Source organism: Pyricularia oryzae, chromosome 2, assembly GCF_000002495.2.
Source record: "Pyricularia oryzae 70-15 chromosome 2, whole genome shotgun sequence".
Taxonomy (NCBI): Eukaryota; Fungi; Ascomycota; class Sordariomycetes; order Magnaporthales; family Pyriculariaceae; genus Pyricularia; species Pyricularia oryzae.
This window is the reverse complement of record NC_017850.1, coordinates 1605463-1623796: the sequence shown is the minus strand read 5'-3', so window position 1 is coordinate 1623796 and position 18334 is coordinate 1605463. Positions and strand designations below refer to the sequence as shown.

Sequence of the window (18334 nt, the reverse complement as noted above, 5' to 3'; positions counted from 1 at the left end):
CATGCGCAGGGATTACCATTGCAGTATATGCAATCTTTGATATTACTGTAATACCTGTCTGGCTGGTTGCTGGGTAAGTCGCGGTCGATAGTGCATGAACCCGATCAAGGCGGGTGGTTACGTCAACAGGCCTGTATACGAGGCCATGGTATGAATAGTATTAGTTCTAGATAGTACTTGCGTAGTATAGGCTGGCGTTCCCAGTGTAATAATGCATTGAATACCCGCGATGCAGGGTAGGTTATTTTCTTGTCTTGCGTAAACATGCGATCCAGTCACAGAGAGGGATGGTTGGTTTGCGCCGGGAGATACGAGGGGCCAGTTTGATCGCTTTCTGTTTCTTCGTATGAAAAGTAGAGTAGATAGATAGATATTCGTCTGCTTGGAGAGCCTGTCTATTTTCTTCAGTACTTCAGGGACAAGGCAGATTACGCCGCCAAAATGATTGACCCTTTGCTGGCGCGGATAGGTACCTACCTGCCTACCTGTACGTTTAATAGTATGTTATTAATACTACTTCCCCGCATGTGGGTCGAAAATTTCCATCTCGACTCTCGAATCCCCTCGATTGTAAATTCGACAGAAAGTCCGCAGCTTCAATTTACATTTGTCTGCCCTGAGGAGATCCTCGTACTTTGTCCCGTGTGACTAGATAGAACTCAGGCTAGCTGCCGGAAAATCATCACCGTAACATCATTAGTTGTTGCATCTTGCTCCAGACGCAGCGAGGACATGGTATAGCAAGATATTCCTTCTCCTTCTCACACACCCAGCAGCCAAGAGTCGCCAAAACGATTCTTGACTACAAAAAGTCGCAGACTTGAGCTGGTTTTCTAAAACCAACTTTCCATTTGCACATCAGAAGCAATGGAAGACCCTTTAAAGGACGTCTATGAGCGGCGACAGAAGCTCACTGACGCCCTAGAGTCTAGCCCTTATGATCTCATAGTGTACCTCCAGCGAGCGCTAGTCCACCTTGATCTGGGCTATCCAGACCTGGCAAGTGGTGATGCTTACAGGACATTGCTCCTCACTGACGAGGTCGCAAATGATGGGTTCGAATATCACGAATCAGCCCTTGAATGCCTCTCCCAATACCAGGGAAGGCCACTGAATCAACTGCTGCACGAAACGAGCACATCGGATACTACAGCCAAAGGAGACGAATCCAAGTTGTTGGCTGAAGTCTCGATAAAGTGTTTTCAAATACTCTCGTCCAGCCTACTGCGTTGCGGCTGTCTAAAAAGTGCATACAACTTCTGCCAACGAGGCCTAGCCGCCAAGGAGGACGACGAACAGCTGATCGCGATTCTCGAGCGCATCAACGCAGCTGCTCGCCAGAGGCTGGGACGGGATACGGTCAGCGTGGAGGACATGCCAGACGCCGGCCTGGCCCGCAGAGAGGTGTATGCATGGAACAAGCACGAGCCCGACAGGTTTTCCCAGGAGTCACTCGACTACCTGAACGGGCAGCTGGCGGCCATGGCGCCCAAGTGCGTCGTCAAAGCGTCGGAGCTTCCAGTGCTGGCGTCCGGCGTGGCGGAGCAGGGTACATGCAAGCAGCTTGGTGTCTTCGCCGCTGCCGACATTGGGCCCGGCGAGGTCGTACTGCGGGAGTTTTCGGCACTCACGGCCAACAACCGGCTGCAGGAGCCCGTGTGTGACGCCTGCGGGGAGGAGCTCCCCTCTCTGGACTCGGCGTCGGGTGAAGAGGGAACTCAACAGGCCGTCAACTGTGAGGAGTGTTACGACACGGTCTTTTGCAGTCAGGAATGCCATGACCAGGCTATGGAGCTTTACCACCCGGCAGTCTGCGACAAAGGCGTAGACTCGATCGCAAAAGACCCCGATGCCGCCGACATTGATTCCTCGCTATACCTTCTTCTCCTCGCTCGCCTCATAGCCATGGCAGAACACCAAGACATCCACCCACTCGACGTCAGGGAGGTCAAGTATATCTGGGGTGACTTTGTTCCCCGCGGCAGCAGCAACGGCGGCGACGGAATCGATGCCCAGTCAGCGGCCGGGACGCTCCCGTTCTCCTTCAGGTTCAACATCGAGACCCCGCTACACGTCCTCGAGACGATGGACGTCGACATTTATCGCACGCTTGCCCGGCATGACACTTGGGTTATGAATACGCTTTACGCAAAGTTCCGCGGCACAGCCTCGGCGAGAAAGAGTACGCGCGACGGCCGCCCCGACGTTGCGGCGGTTCATCCCTTTTGGTGCCTTGCGAACCATGACTGCGACCCGAACGTCACATGGGAATGGAGCGGCAGGATGGTGCTGCGGGCCAAGGAGGAACGCGTAGAATGGGGAGGAGACCGCCGCGCCGCAGGAATCAAGGCCGGGGACGAGATACTCAACCATTACTGCGACGTCAACCTCAGCGTCCGGCAGCGCCGAGAGTGGGCAGAGGGGAGTCTTGGGGGCTGGTGCATGTGCCAGAGGTGCCGGTACGAGGCGGCAGCTGCCGAGAAGGGCGAATGAGGCAGTTGAAGAAACCTCCTGTGATGGTTCCCCCGGAATCCCACACGGCAAATCTCGACCTGGCGAAGTATTGTCTTTGTTTTGACAGTGTTTTTCTACGATACCGACACACTAGGCGGAACAAAGGTCGTCAAATCCTAGACAAAAAAAAAAAAAAAAAAGAGCTGTCCAATACGCCAAGACGATCACAGTAGGCCCGCCCTGTTGGTCGACCCGAAAACTCCATTTCCCCCAAGCGCCAAGGCTTGACTTTGTATTGCTTACTCTGGGTACTGTTCGGTGCGGCTCCAGGTTCGATTTCCAAGATGATTTCGAGCCGTGGCGCCAAGAGCCTCTCACCTGGCTCGTGGATGGGGGGCAGAGGTATTGGACGAGGAATGAAGATCACGGCAAGGACGGCGAAGGGAGCCGTGCCTTCGCCAAGAAATCTTGTGCCCAGACAGAGAGAAATCAGTTGGGGGACGGTGGGAGCAACGGTGCGTCTACATCCCACGAGGTACGTAAAGAAGGCGTCTGCACAAGCATCTTTTGTTTGACCAACGGTCTTGGGGGCTCTTGGCAGCGCCAGATAGTACAGTCAGGGTGGGCTTGGCGTTCGTCTAGGAAACCCAAAGGGGCTAACCATCTGCCGAATGATATGGCTTGGGGCTGGGCGGGTGACGGCATGTCACATCGCCAGCATGTACTTTGTAAGCAGGACAAGGCAATGAGACAGAGGGAGAAAAAAAAAACAAGCAGGACAGCACACACAGCAGTGGGCTCATCTAGAATTCGGTTCGTTTTCTTTTTCTGGATGGCATCACATCACCGCTTCTCCACGAGGGGGTGTGGCTTGAGAGGGGGGGCAATTTGGGCTTTTCTCCCGGCTCTCTCGGCAAGAGCTTGTTCTGTCAGGCGCGTGTGAAGTCTTGGAAAACTCGGGGGGGTGCACCGCGGGAGAGGAACAGAACAGGCATGGCCCCGCTGGGCTTGGTACTTTTTTCTGGGATTTTCTTGTCCTCTCCACCGGATGACGGGAGAAAAAAAAAATAAACGACAGGAAGACAAGACAAGACGAAGTAAAGAAACAACAGGGGACGTCAGGAAGTCCCGACAGTGTGCATAGAGGCTGTGGTTTGTCGGGGGTGTACCCATGCAAAGCTGTATTTGAACTCCTCGATTGACTCGATAATTTTACTTCGTGATAAATTGGAACTCCAATTTTAAAGCTTCAATCTTGGTGCAGTACGGCTTATGTTGATCATGAGGCCGGCGCCGGGATGCTTGGTGGCAAATGCTTGTCAGATCCAGCACCCTAATCTCATGGTAGGAGGCTATAGCTAAAGACAGTACTTGCTTGGTAAGGAGGATCAGGGTGGTGGACAGTAAGTAGGCTTGGTAGGGAAAACTTTTTCTTTCTTCTGTATCTTCTTTCTTTCCTCCACCCTTGCGCTTTGAGTTTTGACTTCTTGCTGTGGTTCGCTTGGCGATGCTTTTCTTTGCCAAGATTGCTGCGTATGTACATAACAGTACCTGTCTCTCTCTGGTTTCGTCAGAGAAATGAAAAGCCAATTAATTAATCGATCAATGAATAAATATGCCGTGCGACCCGACCGCCTTAGCCGGGAGTGGAATTGTTGGTTACGTTATGCCTGACTTGGGTTGATTTTTTCTTCGTCACTGATGGGCAAAAACAGGAGACGGGTCACCATACATTAATTACATTACAAAACTTCTACCAGCAGGTAGTATTAGTTTCGCACCTAAAAAATAAAGGGAGGGGGAGGGACAAGCCCGCCAAAATTGAATGTGGGACTTCATCTTTCGGGTCAGTCTCAGCTCAAGAAGCCGTACGATGGCATTTGTCTTGGGTCCTTAGGGGGATTGATCGGTGGGTGGGTGGAGATGACAAGATATTGCGAGGGCTCTCAGGCTCACCTTGGCATCAGATTCTCTGGGCGTGGCCGCCCAGGCCAAGAATCTTGGCATGCGCGGAGAGCCTTCTTGGCCTGTTAAAGCTTGTGTTTGCAAGTCTGGGCGATTATGGGGTTGATGGTCGTACGCGTGTCGCCTTCTCCACTTTGTTTTCAAGTTAGAAGGTGAACAAGTTGAGTTCAGTGTAACTGTGCTTGCTTCGCAAAATACAATACTGTAACCTACCGGCCTGGGCCCCTTCGATAGACAGACCCGCTCCGGCTGGGCTGGATGGATTTACCACGTACAGAACAATGACAATTCGGTGCGTACCTAAGTATTGCCTTGCCTACGAAAGTACCTAGGTAGAGTATAGTATACCTGTACTGTACAGTAATCACTTGCCGGCCGCTGGTGGGATACTTTTTTTTACCGATCAATCAGTTGTTTGTTAACCCACCTAATCTAGACAAACATCCTGGTTTCGTAGTGTTCTTTTCTTACACACCACCCTGTCCGTCTGCTTCGTTTCAACTCTCAAAAAAAGAACATGACGATTGTCTGAGGGTAACACAGTTACGCCCAAAACCATAAGGGGAAGAAAAAGAGGGCTGAGAAAACAAGGGTCGATACAAGCGACCTAATTATCTTGTCGCCCCCTTTCAAAATATAGTACAGCATTAATCGTTCGATTTCTGTTTTGCGAAAATTCCTCGCTAATAATTAACATGAACGGAAAGTTAGGTCGTTGCGCTCTGCGCGGGGCACCGAGTCGAAGTGGGCAGCCCGCGCTTGTGGATAAGATGGCGTTGGCCCTAGGGGGCCCGCGGCTTTGGATATCAGTATGTCATACCTTCCCGACGGTGGCCTTGGTTGTTGTTGTACTGCTACTGTGAGTGTGGGCTTATTTTTTTTATTATTTTTTTTCTTCCTTTGGACCCATGTGATAATCATCAATCTGTATTGCGTCGCACGCAGGGAAACTCAGGGGTGGTTAGGAGAAATGAGAAAAATTAGCATCTTTCAAAGCAACAGCAGCTTTCCAATGACAGAGTCAAGGCAAACAAACCAGGTTGAGGAGGCAAGGTGGTAAGATGGATGGATTAATCGTACAGTAGGATGATGGGCTAGGGCTCTGCCATTCTCCGTAAAGGTCAAATCCCTGTCTGCCAAGACCTTGGGAGAGTCTTGTGGTCTTGGCCCGGCGTTGGAGTTTCCGACTAAGGTACTGGATGCTAAGAGGTACTTCTTGGCAAAGTTTTCTCAGCCCCTCTCCACCGAAATTTGTATGCTGCTCCAAAAGTCACTGCCACTCCATAAGTACCTCTTAGCGCAGGAACAAGCAGACGCACCCGAGCCGAGAATGCCAAGACTTTTCCAAGACTTGGCATTATGAAGCGGGAGAGGAGGGAAGAAGAATCGCCTTCTCACGGGAGAAGGCTAACGAACATATAGCAGCCTGTCCCCTGATGTCCTTTGCCAGTCTGGTTCCTTCTTGACATTCTTTCTTCTTGGTAAATAACAACACTGGTTTTCTTTCGAGGATATTTCCTGAACCTCAATCCCTTTCAACTCGTTCCTAAAGGTTGTGCCGTCAACAAGTCTAGCTTCGGGACTCTTTAGTGGGACCTGCTTCTTCTTAGCCCCTGCACCCTACCTTACCATACCATTTGTCTTTTTCTTCGCCCACGTGAGCGTCGAGACCATCGGTAAAACAAAAGACCCGAACGGAAGAAACAAGCAGCAGCAGCAGCAGCACACAAAGGCGCGATATCGAATATCGATAACGAGCAAACAAGCGAGCAGGACTCGGGCCCGATTGGTACCCCGATCCCCCACCATCTAAACTGACTGCTGCCCTGCCTTGACTGGGTGGCTCGCTCACTGAGAGCAAAGTTTCCAAAATCAGCCTAAGCAATGTCAGCACAACAACCATCGGCTCAGCCAGCCCAACAGGCGCCGGCGACAACCCAAGCACCCACAACCGAGTCTTCAAGCTCAAACTCCAATGGCAACACGCCCGCACCCTCCACGTCGACGACAGCGACATCGCAGTCCAGCGATGACTCGTTGATTTGCCGATGGAACCAGTGCAGCGAGCGTTTCCCTTCGGCCGAGGCCCTCTATGTAAGTTGGAAACAGCCCCACCAACTCTTCTTACCCTGCACTCACTGGACTGCGCCCGCATTGAATTGTGCAGTTATGCTTGGGATACCCAAACGTAGCGCACATAACAGGTGGAAAATCCCATGCATGCATTGCATTGGCTTTCGCCCGCGTTTCAGGATTTCTATTCTTGCCGCAATGTCAAAACGACCAAAAATGCTAACAATATCCACAGGATCACATCTGCGAGCGTCACGTGGGTCGCAAGAGCACCAACAACCTCAACCTCACGTGCCACTGGAACTCGTGCAGAACCACCACTGTCAAGAGGGACCACATCACCTCTCACATCAGAGTCCATGTGCCATTGAAGCCGCACAAGTGTGACTTCTGCGGCAAGTCGTTCAAGAGGCCTCAGGATCTCAAGAAGCACGTCAAGGTAAGCTTAAGCCAACCTAGAAAACATGTTGCGCCCCTTCTTGACCGCAGTTACTCACCATGCTTGTCTTTAAATAGACTCACGCCGACGACTCGGTTCTTGCTCGATCACCCCAGGATCCCAACGCAAACTTGGGTCCCGGTGCTTATCGCGGCCACGCCAGCAAAGGTATGCTCCAAATCTTATCTTGAATCTGTGCCTCCCCCTATTTTCTTATTATTTCCAATTTCTGAGGCTAATCCGCCTCCTCAGCTCCTTCTAGCTACTATGATCACAATGGCCATGTGCGTACTAACTCGTCGGCATTTGGTCAGCCGCACCACCACCAGAATGGACACGCTAGCTATTACTCTCACCCTCCTGCTCCCTATGGCGGTGGTATGTACTACCAGCCGCCTCATATGGGACCTCGTGGTGATATCTTTGGGCATCCCGGTGCAGGGGCTTATGATTCGCGCAAGCGTGGTTACGATGACTTGAATGATTTCTTCGGAAATCTGAAGCGTCGCCAGTTTGACGCCTCGTCGTACGCCCACGTTGGCCGTTCCCTGGTTCCTCTGCACGGCGCCCTGTCTGTCCATACCGGTGGTGTTGGTGGCATGGCCGCCGAGTACATGGCCGCCCCGCCACCGTCCAGCTCTGTCTCCATGGGAAGCGCCGGACCGCTGGCCCAGCACTACTACCTTCCCCCAATGCCCAGCCTGAGGACCAAGAACGACTTGGAGCAGATCGACCAGATCCTGGAGCACATGCAGTCTACCGTTTACGAGAACTCAGGATCGTCTCCCGGTGCTCACTACGGTTCGGGTTCGGGCTACGACATGCGTCACCAGTCCCCTGTCGGCATCAGGCCACCAATGAGCGACCACTACGGCCAACAGCAACACTCGCCCATGACCGCAGTTTCCTCGTCGCACGGCGGTTCTCCAGCTGTCACTCCTCCCTCCAGCAACCTTTCATACACCTCGGGCCATTCTCCCGGTGCTTCTTCGGCTGCCCTGTCCCCAAGCTCCCGTCAGGGATCCTCCATCAGTTACCCTACACTCCCCGCTGCCGCGGGCTCCTCAGCCACCGCCCAACTCGGCTCAAACTTCAGCTCCGTCGAGAGGCGTCTGTCCGGAGGCATTCTGCAGAGCGCCAGTCGGGATCGGGAACGCGAATCAAGCTACGATGGTGCCTCCACGCCCCGTGGTCCAGAATCAGTCGGATCGCCCTCGGCATGCTCAGATGCTTCGGGCTCTGAGCCAGAGTCGTATGACTCTTGGGTTCAGAACATGCGTACCATCGAGGCCCTCCGGGATCTCGTACGAGAGCGCCTCAGACGCGGACAGTACGATGACGTCGAAGAGTCGGTTAACCTGCCGCCGATCAAGACAGAGAGGCCTGACGAGGAAAAGCCACTTTACCCTTCTCTCCGCATGTCATAGCATACATATGCTGAATTGCTTTCTTCCCCCACTCACTTCAACTTGTTCATATTGGAATTTCTTTGCATGCGTTTTTTTTTTTTTTTTTTTTTTTTTTTTTTTTGACTGCGTAGTGTTGATACTTCTACGTCATGAACGAACCCAACTGCTACGGGTGTCGTCTTTAGGGTTTTGTGGCGTTCCGGCGGTTGGTGATACCGATTGTTATCAGCGCAATGTATCGTGTGCTGGCTTGTTTTCTTTTATGAAAGTATGAAAGGGTTGAATCGCATCCTTATCTTCCACTACGAGTTCACACATTCTTCCTCGTTAATGTTTGTGACTGCTTTCGATGATGATGCCCATCCGCCTGGCTGGAGTAATATGTACCGTATATGAACGTGCCATTTTGCTGGATTGATTTGAGGGTACTGGGAATGGATCTTGGGATCTGACGTGTTCCTTTGCTGGGCGGCTCCTTTGGGTAAAAATAAAAAGGGAGGTCTGATAGTCTGCAGTGTCAAACCAAGAGACAATGTATATTTATCTAGATCCAATGGCTGGTTGCTAGCGGGCCCAGTCCCTTCCTTGAGCTAGTATCCAATACTGCACTTTATCTATTCACTTCTATCTCTATCAAGTAAGCCCCGTTCTCCCCCGAAAAAAAAAAAACAAGTTTGCGCCCCTCCATTTATTGACCAGCGGCGAGCAGGTCGCTCAGCTTGTCGACGTAAAAGGCCGGGCGGGCGACGGCGTCCTCCTTCTCCCAATCCTCCTTCTTGTTGACGCCGGTCTGCACGGCCAGGGTGCCGCCCAGCTTGCCCTCGATGCCAAACTTGATGTCGGTGTCGAGGCGGTCGCCGATCATGCAGGTGCGCGACCGGTCCAGCTTGAACTTGCCCTCGACGGCGTCCATCATGGCCTGGCTGGGCTTGCCGAGCGCCAACGGCTGGCGCCCGATCATGTTTGCGATGGGGATCATGGTCGACCCCGCCCCCGGGAAAAAGTTGCCGCTCATGGGCAGCGTGGAGTCGGTGTTGGAGGCGATGAAGGCGGCGCCGCGCCGGAGGTACTGGTACGCGTGCGCGATCTTGAGATAGTTGATGTGGAAGTCCAGCCCGGCCAGCACGACGCCGACGTCCGGGTCCAGCACCGACCCGTCGGCCAGCCCCTTCCAGTCGGCGTCGGTCATGTCGTGGCGGTAGGCCGGGTCGGTGCCGCCGATAAAGGGCACCCCTTCGCTGCGCAGCTCGTCCTCGATGCCGCGCTCGCCCACCACAAAGACCTTGTTGCGGGGCGCCTCGGGCTTGAGTATCCGCGAGATGTAGATGGCGGCCGAGTAGGCCGAGCCGAAAATGTCGTCCACGTCGCACTCGATGCCCTTTGACGCGAGCTTCTTTTGGTACTCGGGGCGGGACTTGGTCGAGTTGTTGGTGACAAAGACGGTCCTCTTGTCTAAGAGTTGGGCGTTTAGCACGTGTTTTTTAACCCTTCTCTTCTCATACTCTCTTTTTTTTCACCCAGAATCAACATTCAAGGGATATCTTGACGAACTCTTTGCTCTCAGCATGGCAATGGTTTCAGGTACGCCTTCAAAGACATTGTCACCTGACCAGAGGACCCCTGACAACAGGGTCGATTCACAGCGTTAGCATTCTTGCATCCTGATCGTCGTCAAGAATTTGCCTTTTTTTGAGTACCATCACAGTCAAGCAGGAAGGTCTACCACGAGGTGTTGGTCAGCACATGTGTTATTTTTCATTGGGCAGAGCCTATTATGTTTATATTTTCCTTGTCTACTTATAACAGCAGCTAGAGACGAGATGGCATACATCGAATTTGTCCAGAAACTCATTGATGGCGGCGGTGTTGCCAGATAGGAATTGTGAGGTTTGAGTTTGCGCCATTTTTCTTTGCTGGGTCGTCGGAAGGGGAAGTGGGCGTAGGAGTATTTTAGTCTCTCGTTTTCGCTGGACTATTCGGTAAGGTGGTATGGTATACTGCTGTAGGTTCAATACAATTAAATAGTTAGAGGTTAAATCACTGTTTCCCACACACTCTCTCTCTCCTCGGTTGATAAAGCGGATCGGACGGGTGGACAGACTCGATTCGGTGTCAAGGTCCCGCGGGTCTCGGTCGGGTCGCCGGAGTGGGAATATTGACTACCTGTTGGGGGGTTTTCGGGACCTAGTCCGGTGCCAAACCCGGAATCAACCCCACCATTGAACAAACCACAGGCCTGCCCTACCTGCGAAATTTCGCACATGAACCCCTCATGACGCAACTAGGGCGGACGGGCCCGACGAGTCTACTGTACCTATCTAGCTAGCTAGCTGCTAATTAATCGGGGAGCTACGTAATCCCGACGGAGGGGCAACAGTCATGTATGTATTGTGCTTCAATGTGATTCCAGGTAGCCATGTTCATTGGAAACACTCTCTCCGTACCATAAAAACAACATGAAAAATATTAGACCGGACACCTCTTTTAGACAGCGCTAATTTGCGTTTTTACTTTATCTAGTCCTGGTTTAGCTCTAATAGTTCTCACGCAACATCCTATTTCGCTGTCACGCCATGACATCTAGGTGGGTTCGCTTGGTTCGCATAACCACCACCCTCTTCGACATGCGCTGATATCCCACAAGGTACCGACAGGTGTCCATCTAATCACTTTGAAAAATTTCTCCGAATTGCCTGCTGGTTGTTGTGCGTGACATGTGCTGTTGTTCTCTCTAGTTCTGGCGATTTCTGTAGTGTCACAGCCTGTGCATCTGTGGTACCGGTACCACGTATACCTGCCTATATTTGGTATCCACCGTGGAACCTTTTCCTCTCGGGAGACGCCTGCAAATCAACCAACAGCAAAGCCACAGTCGACGATCCAGCTTACTTACCCTTACCAATGTTGGTAGTGATGTGATGGTCGGGCATGCCGGGGCAGGTTTATGGGGTTTCATGACTTTGGGAAATAGGGATTTGTCACTTTCGATGTTGTCATCGAACCACATTTCAGCCCATACCATTCGTCAAGGAAGTCCCTGCTTCTAGCGCAAACTAGAAGGCGACTCTTGGTTTGTTCCGGCCCAAATTGGACCAACTCTGCTTGTAACACTTGCTCAAGGGGAAGCCCAGAATATGTATGGAACCGTGAAAAGGAGAAGAAGGTTTTCTATACTGTAGTTTATTCTACAAGAGACATCTGATACCAACAATTGTCAGTGTTGTGCATGTGAATCTCGTGTAATTATACGATGTACGTTAATGGAGGGCAGCTGAACAAGGTATGACTACATGTGATGAAGACAGGTAAGTAATCAGCAACACAGTAGAGGGTATTTCGGGGTATGCAAAGGGGCTCAAAACAGAAGTTTACTGATGCTTGAGTGAACACTAACGAAATAACCGTCACCTACCTACCTTTGTGGGCAAAATTTGAACACATGAACGCTATACATGGTACTTGTCGAATACTCAAACTCGGGTCACCCATGAGGAAGGCTGGCCAAGAAAACCTTCGATTTCGCTAATGATGAAATGCGGACCGCCTCCCCGTTATCGCAAGAGGCGATAATCAAAAGAAAGAAAAAAAAAAAGTTGTTGCCGCGCAGGTTGGCGTGGTCAATCAAACCATCCATCCCACATTTATTATTTACAGGTAGGTACTTACTTGCCTTGCCATACATTACTCGACTCGGACGGAACTATTGCGCACCCACAATTAAATCCCTCCCTTTCCTCTCTCTTGGATGAATCTCTTTGCACCCAGCTGTCTACTGCGTATTACTTTACCTCAGGCACTCATGAACACACACAAACACAGACACACACACACAACACCCACTTCTTCCACCCACCATCAAACCAACATCTCCAAAACCCACCACTAACCCCGGGACTCCCGTCTTTTATCTCACGAGAAAAAAATCAAAATCAATATCGAAAACAAATACCCAAACGTTTTTCATCCAACCCCGCCTCTAGTCGATAGGTGCAAGTGTTTAATCCCAAGCTTGGCAACAAACAACATCCAAAAATTTAGCCCCGCGCAAAGCCTTGAGATATTAGACAGGACGAACTATCAGCTACTTTTGCGATCGCCACGCCGCTTGCTGGCAACGTCGCCTCTCTGTGCCTCCACTTCTCTCCTCTTCCTCTTTGGACTCTGCCTGTCCTTCGCATTCATCCTCACCACAATGGGCAAGCAAGCGAACCTTTTCGCCTTTGCCGGCGTTGATGCGCTCGCCCCCGCGCTCCGATCCTACGTCATCCAGTGCCAAGACGCCGGCATAACAAGACACGACGTCTTCAAGGTCGCCGTCTCGGGCGGCTCCCTCCCCAAGACCCTGGCTCAGGCCCTCCTCGCCGCTCCCGGACCCGGCGAGCCCGCAGTGCGCTGGGACAAGTGGGAGATATTCTTCGCCGACGAGCGCGCCGTGCCGCTCGACCACGAGGACTCCAACTACGGCCTGCTCAAGAAGGAGCTGCTGGACAAGATCGAGGGCCCCCAGCCGACTGTGCACGCCATCGACACCGAGGTCCTCGGCGACACCCAGGAGCTGGCCGATCGCTACGAGCAGACCCTGGTCCGCAGCTTCGCCAGCCGCGACAGCGTCAAGCTCCCCATCTTCGACCTGCTGCTGCTCGGTTGCGGGCCCGACGGCCATACCTGCAGTCTGTTCCCGGGACACGAGCTGCTGCGCGAGACGAGCGCCTGGGTTGCCCCCATCGAGGACAGCCCCAAGCCCCCGCCACGCCGCATCACCCTGACCCTCCCCGTGGTCACCCACAGCGTGCGCGTCGCCTTTGTCGCCACCGGCGGCGGCAAGAAGGAAATCATGAAGGAGATCTTTGACCAGGAATCGGGCCTGCCATGCGCCCTCGTGAACCAGGGCACAGGCGACAGGTGTTCCTGGTTCGTCGACAACCCGGCCGTCGAGGGCGTTAGCTTTCCTAGGAGGAGCTTCAACTTGTAGATGGACGTGGAGAAACTAAAAAAAGGAGAGGGGGGATTTCTTTTTCTTCTTCTTTATTCTTTCTAGACACAACCCAAACCCGGACGGGCATATATGATGACGACCAATTTACCCAGCGAGAGGCGGAATTTTGTTTGTTATTTTTGTTTTTGCTTCTCTTTCCTTCTCTTGTCCTTTGTCATTCTGAAGACCAGAAACCAAAAAAGGCATTTCCAATGGCGCTAAAGGAGGGATGGATCCCACGGGCAGCATAAGGTTGACCCATTTATTTGACGATAAGCATAGTTCTGCCTTTGTTTTCTTTTGATGACTGACGCAACCTTCTTGTTTCTATCTCTCTCCTATTCTTGTCACGCGGCGAGACTCGTCCCATCAACTCTTCTCTTTGAGTCAAGTAGAGAGGTCCCTGCTTTTGATGACATTTCGTTGTTTGATGCCCACAGGGAAATGCCTTGAAATAGATGCAAAAGCTCCCCCATGCAGCAGCACCCTTTTTGGACGTCCAGCTAGACGGGAGAGCGTTGTGTAATCCTCCTTTCATTGTATCGGCCGTTTTCTTGTTTCTCCCCCTCGATTCACTTCGTGACCCTCTTCTCGCGGATATAAAAGGCGGCCACCAAGGCAAAGACCAAAAAGATGGCGTTGGACATGAAGACGGCCGCGACGCCGAACCTGTAGGACTTGCGAACGACGTCTGCCAGCTGGGGCTCGAGCTGACCGATGTAGTCGAGGCTCTCACGCACACGCTCTCCTATTCGCAGGGCCTCGTCGCCGTCGCCGAGCTTGGCCGCCAGCTGTGTCCGCAGGGCTTGCTGCATCACGGCCGACATGACGCTCACGCCGATCGAAAGCCCGAGGGAGCGGAACAGGTAAGAGCACGCTATCACCACGGCTGCGTCCTCGGGTGCGGCGTTGGAGATGAGGCCGACGAGTGTAGTTGTCAGACCTATTAGTTGGAGTTGGAATTAGTGGATTGGTTAACGAATCCCCATCCCACAGCCGGGAGGCTTTTGGAGGGAGAGGAAGGGGGAATAGGATGCCCATACCTGCACCATTACCAAAGGATGACAAGGCCAGGCCGACAGTTGTACCCACAACGGAATCCGTCAGGATGCCGGTACTGAGCACCAAAGGCAGGGAGCTGAGAAGCAGCGTGGCATATGAGACGACCGTGAGCCAGTAGTACCGACCAGTCCTCTTGATGATGTATCCACTACCCAAGGAGGCAACTACGCCTGCGATAGAGCCCGGGATGAACAAGAGACTAGCCTCGACAACAGTCATGCCATAGTAAGCCTGGTACAACAGCGGGAGGTAAAACCACTTGTCCACAGAGTTCGGTCAGCACCTGGTCTCCAAACAGTCGCACCGAGTCAGAAAAGGGGTGGACGGCGGGTAACTCACCACAGGCATTTGGCCACCGACGCCGAAAAAGTTGGCAGCATAGCAAGCGAACAACGATCTGTCGAAAATGATGTGACCGGGCGCGAATGGGTGCGATGCGACCTTCATCTCGACCAGGACAAAGACGATGAAGAGAACAGGGGCGAGGGCCAGAGATACGATTGTGAATATCTGACCCCAGCCGTTGTTGCTTCCGTAGTCCAACGCGAGGAGGAGAGAGAAGACGGCCGCGATGAGGCAGGCGGCTCCGAGAAAGTCAATCTTGGCGAGCTTCTCCCTCCAGTGAGCATGTCCCATGTCGGGTGACTTGAGGATAAAGTAGACTGCGGCAAAGGCCGCGAGACAGATGGGGAACTGGCCGATGAAGGACCACCGCCAGCCGACGGAGTCGGCGAGTAGACCTCCTATGGGGGCGCCGGTTGCTGATCCCATGGCGTAAACGATGTTGATGTAGCCCTGCCATACTCCTCTCTCCCGTAGGGGGACCAGATCTGTGAGTAATATGCTGACCACGCTGGTCATTCCACCGCCGCCGATGCCAGAGACTGCTCTTGCGATGATCAATTCTGTGGAAGGGGAGGCAGTGAGAAACAGGTGAGTGATGAGAGGCCCAGGGGTTAGCATCGTAAAACAAACAGCCATCACGAACGTCGTTGATCATGCATATTGGTTCAGTGGGCAATATATCTCACGAGTCATATCCCGGGCAAGCCCGCATCCAAGACATCCCAGGCCAAAGATGAAGTACGAAGCGAGGAGACATTCTTTCCTCCCGAAGATGTCGCTGAGCTTGCCGGAGAGGGGTTGGAAACTTGTGAGGGTGAGAAAGTAACTGCAGTTGGCACAATGAAGAATGTTTAGCAAACCGATTACAAGACCCATTTTTACAGTTCACCCCGCTCTTCTCTCTTTCCTCACATCACCGGCCATTTATGGTCCCTTACGCAGTTGCTACCCAGGATGTGCTGTTCAAGGCATTGAGGTCGCTGCCAATCTTGGCATACGTAGCGACGGCCAGGAGCTGGTCCACGGCGCAAAGGTAAACGCCGATGCTGATGGCAGGCATCAGGAGCTTCATGTTTGGGGGAGGACCACCGGGTCTGCTGCCACCTCTCGAAGCCGACCCGTTCCCGTTCTCGTTGGCGTCGCCCCTACCACCTCCCCCGATACTCGGGCCCGGGAGACCTGCATCCTCGGCCGCGCTGACGACCCTCTCGAGGTCGGCGGCGAGGATCGGCGTGGAACATTCCGAGTCGGACGACGAGGGGCTGTGATTAAACGTCCCGTTCACCGCAGGTTGATCATTTCGCAGCAGAGGGCTACGCTCGGACAGGTTAGGGTGACCGTTTTCTGTCATTGTTGAACCTGACTTGCCCCAAGGAGTTTTCGGTATTACTTTTTGTTGATTTCTTTTTTTTTGATTAAACCTTTCAGTTTCTGAGTTGTATTTTGCTTTTATCTAATAAAAACAGAGAAATTTAAAATAAAAAAAAAACTAGGGCTCAAGAATAAGAAATGAAAAAGGGTTTATCAGGCCCAAGCCGACGGAGACTATTTAAGGTTTACCGATATCGAGACATTATAGGTTGATGCAACCCGGTCTGGGGAAAAGCTGGAAAGTCCCCGTGACGTATGACGTTGTGGGGATGTGACATTGTGGCTGGAGATTTGTGGTGGCTTTGTCTTTGTTTCTGACCGGTCTCTGTTTGTGTCCGTAGTGTTGTAGATCTATTTGCCTTGTGCCGATGCGGCAAGGTGAAAAATCGACAGGGTATGCGAGGCAAGGCGTGTTGGCGGCTCGGATTGTTTAGTATCTTTTGAATGATTTCATTGCTATCCTGAATACTAGCTGAAGTGGGGACACACGTCCAATCTTGAATTAGAGATGTCAGACGTAATAACGTGTTAGTTAGGTTAAAGCATTTTAAGTTCCTGGGAGACCAATTCAACTGAGTCGAGTCGCAAGCACCTACCTACCTATTTGATAGGACTGCAGTTTTATTTTGTGCGAGGTGGCACTATAGTGAAATCACAATTAAGTAAATACGAAGTTAGTTAGGTGCAAAGGTCAACGACACGTTTTGTTTCTCTACCGTAAATTTTTGCCGAGGTGTGTGTACGAGTACGACGTTTTTTTTTTTTTTTTTTTTTTAGGGGGGGGGGGGGGGGGGGGTTAAAATAACATACATACCTAAACACTGTAGATCCAGTTTCTGGTCGATCAAGTAGGTTCTTCCTACCTACTTACTGATTCCTACCAGGCAAGGTAAGAAGGTATGGAGTGCCTAGACAAAGTCTAGAACAGTTTCGCTGAACCATGGTCGCGGGAAAAGCTTCCATGTGGACACGCGCAACGCTTTTCGGGTTGTTTTGTCCGTGCGATTCGTCACGAAAGTATACCTTACTCTGGTACATAAAATGGTTACTATGTAAAGCCTGTACGATGCGGCTGAGCGGCGGCCAACCCATCAGTCAATCCAATGCTAAAAACTTGACCCATCGGCGGACCCGACCCTACGTACTGGGTGCTGGATAGGGAGGCTAATGCAGAACCGATCTTGAGACCAAGCCCTGGAAGGATTAGCCCATTGGTTAGGGACCTGCCATGCCAAGACCGAGACGCTTTTTTTTTCTTTTTTTTTCTTCGGTGTCTGCGATTTTGCAGCTTCTACATGCCATTTGAAAGTTCGTATCGCAAAACTTCCCCCTTTTCTTCTTTATCTCCGGAGTTTCTAATTCATCGAGAACGCAACCAATGCAAAGTATCACAATTGGAGCCAAAACTGTGCCGCAAACCTTGTCTGGTTATGGGGCCTGTGAAGTTTTTATCTCCCTACAATCTCGAATCTGCTCCTCTCTTGGCGATGGTGCTACAAGTACCCTGGTGCTGATCTTTACTGCAATGCAATACCTGACAAGGCACTTGACTAGATCTAATCTTTACGGGAGGGCGCAGAAAACCACTGACCATGCGTCGGCTACATTACCCAGTTACGCCAAAGGTGCATGACTTTGACCCGAAACGGCCTCCACATTCCTTTTCTTCAATTGCAGGTTCAACCACTGATAAAAGCAGCTACAGTATCTACAGTAAAACAGCAGTAGTCGCAAAAAAAAATACGACACAAAAAGGGGATGAATAAACTACAGCTCGGTTCCATTTTCGTGCGACGATTGCATCTAGACTTCGGCATATCCCACAAATACCTCGACGGCGTCAAGAAGGCTATCGACCGTTGGTATAAAAGCTTGACTCTAAGGGGGATAATGTGGACTCGGTCGGTTTCACGACAAGTAGCTGTCAGGGGGTGCCATCACATTACAAAACGTACCCGTGTGGTTCATAATCATGCTTTAACGCAGAACTCACTAATTACTCTAGGTACTTCAGTACTAGAACTAGGGAGTAAGCTCGCAAGCTTGGTCAGTGAATGGTATACTTGTCACTAACTTGTGTGCTCGCAGTGGGGGTTGTCCGTTGGAATCGTCGGTACCAACCATCCATGCGAACTGGGGCTGGTGATAAAATTGGTAAATACTACCCTGTCGCAAACTTACGTAGCCATCGCCCCTTGCAGACACGGTGCTAGGCAAGCTAGGCTATTGCGGATCGATCAT

At 51.8% G+C, this 18334-nt stretch overlaps 7 protein-coding genes across 7 annotated transcripts; 3 read left to right on the top strand and 4 right to left on the bottom strand.

Annotated features, from left to right (window-relative positions):
* The first annotated feature begins 526 nt into the window (after window positions 1-526).
* MGG_10152 (uncharacterized protein) lies at window positions 527-3707 on the top strand. Its single transcript, XM_003713742.1, has one exon. The coding sequence runs from the start codon at window positions 868-870 to the stop codon at window positions 2491-2493; it is 1626 nt and encodes a 541-aa protein (XP_003713790.1). The 5' UTR covers window positions 527-867; the 3' UTR covers window positions 2494-3707.
* On the bottom strand, window positions 3696-3997 carry MGG_14753 (uncharacterized protein; the record flags this gene model as incomplete). The annotated part of the gene is made up of 2 exons (XM_003713741.1): window positions 3696-3755; window positions 3830-3997. The coding sequence occupies 2 exons, from the start codon at window positions 3995-3997 to the stop codon at window positions 3696-3698; spliced, it is 228 nt and encodes a 75-aa protein (XP_003713789.1).
* A 1889-nt stretch (window positions 3998-5886) lies between these two features.
* On the top strand, window positions 5887-8456 carry MGG_10150 (pH-response transcription factor pacC/RIM101). Its single transcript, XM_003713740.1, has 4 exons — window positions 5887-6513; window positions 6728-6931; window positions 7009-7099; window positions 7184-8456. The coding sequence occupies exons 1-4, from the start codon at window positions 6304-6306 to the stop codon at window positions 8356-8358; spliced, it is 1680 nt and encodes a 559-aa protein (XP_003713788.1). The 5' UTR covers window positions 5887-6303; the 3' UTR covers window positions 8359-8456.
* Window positions 8457-8731: 275 nt separating this feature from the next.
* Window positions 8732-10413, bottom strand: MGG_10149 (4-nitrophenylphosphatase). The gene is made up of 4 exons (XM_003713739.1): window positions 10170-10413; window positions 10038-10059; window positions 9892-9960; window positions 8732-9792 (listed from the first exon to the last, which is right to left on the bottom strand). Exons 1-4 carry the CDS (start codon window positions 10242-10244, stop codon window positions 9029-9031), a joined length of 930 nt encoding a protein of 309 aa, XP_003713787.1. The 5' UTR covers window positions 10245-10413; the 3' UTR covers window positions 8732-9028.
* A 648-nt stretch (window positions 10414-11061) lies between these two features.
* MGG_15584 (uncharacterized protein) lies at window positions 11062-11443 on the bottom strand. The gene is made up of 2 exons (XM_003713738.1): window positions 11234-11443; window positions 11062-11183 (listed from the first exon to the last, which is right to left on the bottom strand). The coding sequence occupies exons 1-2, from the start codon at window positions 11360-11362 to the stop codon at window positions 11139-11141; spliced, it is 174 nt and encodes a 57-aa protein (XP_003713786.1). The 5' UTR covers window positions 11363-11443; the 3' UTR covers window positions 11062-11138.
* Window positions 11423-16218, top strand: MGG_10148 (6-phosphogluconolactonase). Its single transcript, XM_003713737.1, has one exon. The coding sequence runs from the start codon at window positions 12533-12535 to the stop codon at window positions 13310-13312; it is 780 nt and encodes a 259-aa protein (XP_003713785.1). The 5' UTR covers window positions 11423-12532; the 3' UTR covers window positions 13313-16218.
* MGG_10147 (multidrug resistance protein fnx1) lies at window positions 13133-16223 on the bottom strand. Its single transcript, XM_003713736.1, has 5 exons — window positions 15661-16223; window positions 15409-15548; window positions 14717-15282; window positions 14359-14635; window positions 13133-14258 (listed from the first exon to the last, which is right to left on the bottom strand). Exons 1-5 carry the CDS (start codon window positions 16071-16073, stop codon window positions 13888-13890), a joined length of 1767 nt encoding a protein of 588 aa, XP_003713784.1. The 5' UTR covers window positions 16074-16223; the 3' UTR covers window positions 13133-13887.
* Between the last annotated feature and the right edge of the window lie 2111 nt (window positions 16224-18334).

Coding starts and splice junctions, on each gene's coding strand:
- MGG_10150 (XM_003713740.1), top strand. CDS start 6,304: ATGTCAGCACAACAACCATCGGCTCAGCCAGCCCAACAGGCGCCGGCG. Junction 6,514..6,727: donor CTTCGGCCGAGGCCCTCTAT/GTAAGTTGGAAA, acceptor CAATATCCACAG/GATCACATCTGCGAGCGTCA. Junction 7,100..7,183: donor TCGCGGCCACGCCAGCAAAG/GTATGCTCCAAA, acceptor CCGCCTCCTCAG/CTCCTTCTAGCTACTATGAT.
- MGG_10149 (XM_003713739.1), bottom strand. CDS start 10,244: ATGGCGCAAACTCAAACCTCACAATTCCTATCTGGCAACACCGCCGCC. Junction 10,060..10,169: donor AGTTTCTGGACAAATTCGAT/GTATGCCATCTC, acceptor ACCTCGTGGTAG/ACCTTCCTGCTTGACTGTGA. Junction 9,793..9,891: donor TGCCATGCTGAGAGCAAAGA/GTTCGTCAAGAT, acceptor CCCAACTCTTAG/ACAAGAGGACCGTCTTTGTC.
- MGG_15584 (XM_003713738.1), bottom strand. CDS start 11,362: ATGGTATGGGCTGAAATGTGGTTCGATGACAACATCGAAAGTGACAAA. Junction 11,184..11,233: donor CACTACCAACATTGGTAAGG/GTAAGTAAGCTG, acceptor GTTGATTTGCAG/GCGTCTCCCGAGAGGAAAAG.
- MGG_10152 (XM_003713742.1), top strand. CDS start 868: ATGGAAGACCCTTTAAAGGACGTCTATGAGCGGCGACAGAAGCTCACT.
- MGG_10148 (XM_003713737.1), top strand. CDS start 12,533: ATGGGCAAGCAAGCGAACCTTTTCGCCTTTGCCGGCGTTGATGCGCTC.
- MGG_10147 (XM_003713736.1), bottom strand. CDS start 16,073: ATGACAGAAAACGGTCACCCTAACCTGTCCGAGCGTAGCCCTCTGCTG. Junction 15,283..15,408: donor GCTTGCCCGGGATATGACTC/GTGAGATATATT, acceptor CCCCTTCCACAG/AATTGATCATCGCAAGAGCA. Junction 14,259..14,358: donor ATCCTTTGGTAATGGTGCAG/GTATGGGCATCC, acceptor TCCAACTAATAG/GTCTGACAACTACACTCGTC.